Source organism: Elephantulus edwardii, unplaced genomic scaffold, assembly GCF_000299155.1.
Source record: "Elephantulus edwardii isolate Elephantulus edwardi_28Jun2011 unplaced genomic scaffold, EleEdw1.0 scaffold00071, whole genome shotgun sequence".
In the NCBI taxonomy this organism is placed as follows: Eukaryota; Metazoa; Chordata; class Mammalia; order Macroscelidea; family Macroscelididae; genus Elephantulus; species Elephantulus edwardii.
This window is the reverse complement of record NW_006399821.1, coordinates 8,870,997-8,874,662: the sequence shown is the minus strand read 5'-3', so window position 1 is coordinate 8,874,662 and position 3,666 is coordinate 8,870,997. Positions and strand designations below refer to the sequence as shown.

At 35.5% G+C, this 3,666-nt stretch overlaps 1 protein-coding gene across 1 annotated transcript in view; it reads left to right on the top strand.

The window, feature by feature from the left end:
* Nucleotides 1-2,865, top strand: part of FAM217A (family with sequence similarity 217, member A) — a 6,435-nt gene extending 3,570 nt beyond the window's left edge. Inside the window, 1 exon segment of the mRNA XM_006903669.1 lies at nucleotides 1,644-2,865. Within this exon segment, the coding sequence (XP_006903731.1) occupies nucleotides 1,644-2,865 (1,222 nt within the window).
* Nucleotides 2,866-3,666: the final 801 nt, after the last annotated feature.

Genomic DNA, 3,666 nt, shown 5'->3' with positions numbered 1-3,666 from the left:
TATATATAAATCTTACAATACCAAGATAAAAATAAGCTAGAAAAGTACTAATGCAAATAGGAGAAATTTTGGAAACTCATCTTAAAGTGGCCGACACCACAGGTAAAATTAGTATATGAGTAATCAAGAGTTTACTTTGCCACTTTGCCTTTACAATGATGTTTAGATAGAGTTTGAGCTTCTCATTAAATAAGCCTCAAAAAAAATTGTAAAAAATTATCTTTCTGTGTTCCAGGAGCTTTTTCAATTTCTTTCACAGTACATCATTTAATACAACAATCCTGTGAGGGGGACATAGTGGTAATATCACCATACTTGTTTTACAAATAAGATCATTAAGATATAGCCAAAAGTTCAACAACTTATGCAACAGTCATACAATTTATGAATAGTAATAATAATTGACACTCATCACAGACATTCTAACTCTCCAAGAAAGAGTCGGATTTCTGCATAGGATTTCCAAGGTTGTGATCTTTATAGATGCCTGGTGGGTATCAACTACTGACTTTTCCATTAGCAGCTGAGTACTTTAACGCCTGTGATACCAGAGCTCTAGTAAATGGTAATATAAGTATGTAAAAAATATCTTAGTCCAGAGCCAGTGTTCAGCACCACTGTTTGTGACAGCCTTACCTGGGTTTGGTGTTTTTGGTTCTTAATCTTTGGTATATTATGTCTTTCTAAGATCCTTCTCTAAAAATGGAGTTTACTGTTATTTGGAGGAGAATTAGCATTTATTGAGTGCCTACCAAGTGTTGCTTTTATACACCATATGCTAATTAATGAATATTTTTAGTTCTCTTTCTCTTTTTTTATACAATTTTGATTCAAGCTTGGCTTACTTACTAGCCACTATCTCTTAGTCAAAGAATTTTATCTCTGTGAGGAAAGGGTAAAGTTCACTTTAATATTGAAATTCTGAAGTGGTTAAAGGAATTACAGTGTGCTTTAGTGGCCCAGTGGATAAGCAGTTGCACTGCCACACCACAAGCAGTCTGCCAGCTGCTCCCTGGAGAAAGGTAAGCCATGTCCTCCAGTGGGATTCACACTTTCTGTAAACCCACTGGCAGGTCAGCTGTGAGCTTGATGGTACCCAACAAGAACAAAGTATAAGAGCATTCTCAGTAACACAAGGGATTACTTTTACTTGATAGACATTGCTTCCTTTTTGTTCAAATTCTTTCTAAAAAGAATTCTAAAATAAAATGCTTTATAAAATAGTAGAACTACATTCTTTGCTTCCGTATATCTTATTCTGGATCAATAAAAATCTCTGTTTGTAAAAAAAAATCTCTTTGTTGTACATTCTTCCTGCTGTTTAGGTATCATAATAGCTTGTGTAACATACTCCTAGGCAAAAAGAAGTCATTAGCCATTTTTAACTTTACTGGCTCTTCAGAGTTACCGTTATCCATATATAGCTATAATGACCTACTCATTTGTACTTACACAAAAAGATGTCAGTTTAATATTTTGGCATATACTTGTATACAATTATATAGTTTTAATATTAATATATTGCTCAACAAAGGAAGAGAAATAGGTAATTAACCATTGGAATTGAATACCAATTTTTAATAAGGGTGATTTGTTCATATAATTTCATTGGTGTTTCAATTATTTTATTCTTTTTTTTAAAGGGATTTGAAAATATCTTCAGTTGAAATTGGCCTTCCTGGAACCAGTAATCCCATTAGGCTCTTCACTCTGAATCATTCTCTAACAAATGCTGCAGCTGAAAAGCAAGTTGGTTCTTACCCTGAATTACGACAACTAATGCCACTAGATCTCTGCTGGTCCTATGCAGATGGAGACTTTTTTAAGGACAGAAATGAGTCTCGAGCTAATTTATGGCCAGCTGTAGAAAGCAGCAGTAGTGAAACTGTAACAGCTCTAAATTGGAATTTTAAATATGAAAACAACAATGTAGAAGAAATTTTAACAGATGAAAGTGATTCATCAGAAAATGAAAAAGCAAATGATACTTTACTTACCTATTTTAAAAAGATGGATTTGAACTTAAAGCCAGAAACAATAGAAAATCTCAAAGAATCTTTCACAGAGGAACCAAATGAAGTTTTTCCATATCCTGATTTTCTTCCTCCACCCTTCAATACTCTGGACTTACACAAGTTAGCTCTCTCAAAATCTGAAAATTGGAAAGCAGCTTTGGAACCACCAGAAAGTTCTATTGAACCCTTAATAACTCGTTTACTTGAAATGGAACGACTACAACATATGACAATACAAAAAGAGAGAGCAAGACTACAAACTAACTTACATACTTCAGCAGTTACTGATAGACCTTCTTCTTCAAAAGCTATATCCAAAGTCAGACAGCCAAAACTTTCTGATTCTTTGAGTCTTCCAACAGCTTGTCTAGAAAAGAGCAAAGAAAAAAGGAAAAATAATTCTGGTTCTTGCAAACTTGAACAAAATGTTTCAAAATGGAATTGGAATAGTGCTGGAAAATACAGATGGAATTCCAAATCAACATCTCTAAAATCTTCATTCGCAACAAAACAATTGATTTCAATTTATGATGATGTTAAGAGTCCTAGAAACTCCATTTCAAACCCATGCCAAGAACTCTCAGCCAAGCCCAGTACTGACCAAACATCCCAATCACTGGTTAAAATACTCTCAACAAGATGTTTGCCTCCAAAGTCTCCAGTACCAATTTCACCCATACCTCTGTCTTTTTCTGAACACCAGAGAAAAGAAACTAGGCTACCAAGGACCAAAAAGAAACTTTACCATAAAAGTATAGTATTGGATAGACCATTCTATATTGAGAAGCTAAATTGTTTATCACCTTCATTTATAGCTAAGGGTAAGTGCTCACCCACCGATCAAAAATAACCTTACCTCCAACCCATGCATCTAAATGTGAGCAAACCCATTCCCAGAAGCCTATTATCCAGAATTATGGTTCATCATTCTGAGTAACAGGCATTGACACACACCCCCCCCCGGCCACACACACACATTTACTTGATATGCAGTGCAGCTTCTGTAAATTACGGCTAAAACATCTGTATATAAATCCAGGAGCTACTACAATGATATATTTGACAATCTTTTACATGTTATGATTGAAAGAAATGTTTCACTTATTAAAGTAAACATTTTATTCAAAAGATTGTTTTAATCAAAAGGTTGTTCCTTTGTTATGGTTGGTTTGCAGTATAATTCCATCATCAATAAATATATAACTGACTTCTTACTGCTGTAGTTTTTCTTTCATTGTCTTCTGTTAGACACAAGAGTTGTAGTGGCCTTTGTCAATGATTCTTTAGTCCTCCCTAGCCTAGTCTTTTTTTTTCAATCTGTATTCAGAACAGATCATCCGGGAGGCTGGACTCTATGTGGAGAAATGTGGCATCAGGATTGGTGGAAGATCCATAAACAATCTGCGTTATGCAGATGACACAACCCTGCTTGCTGAAACTGAGGAGGACCTGAAGCGCTTGCTGTTGAGGGTCAGGGACTGCAGCCTTCAATATGGATTGAGGCTCAATGTCAAGAAGACAAAGATTGTCACCACTGGGCCAATTGGCAGCATCAGGATGGATGGTGAAGAGATTGAGACTGTTCACAGCTTTAGTTTGCTTGGCTCCACAATCAACACTCTTGGCACCAGTAGCCAGGAAATTAAAAGAC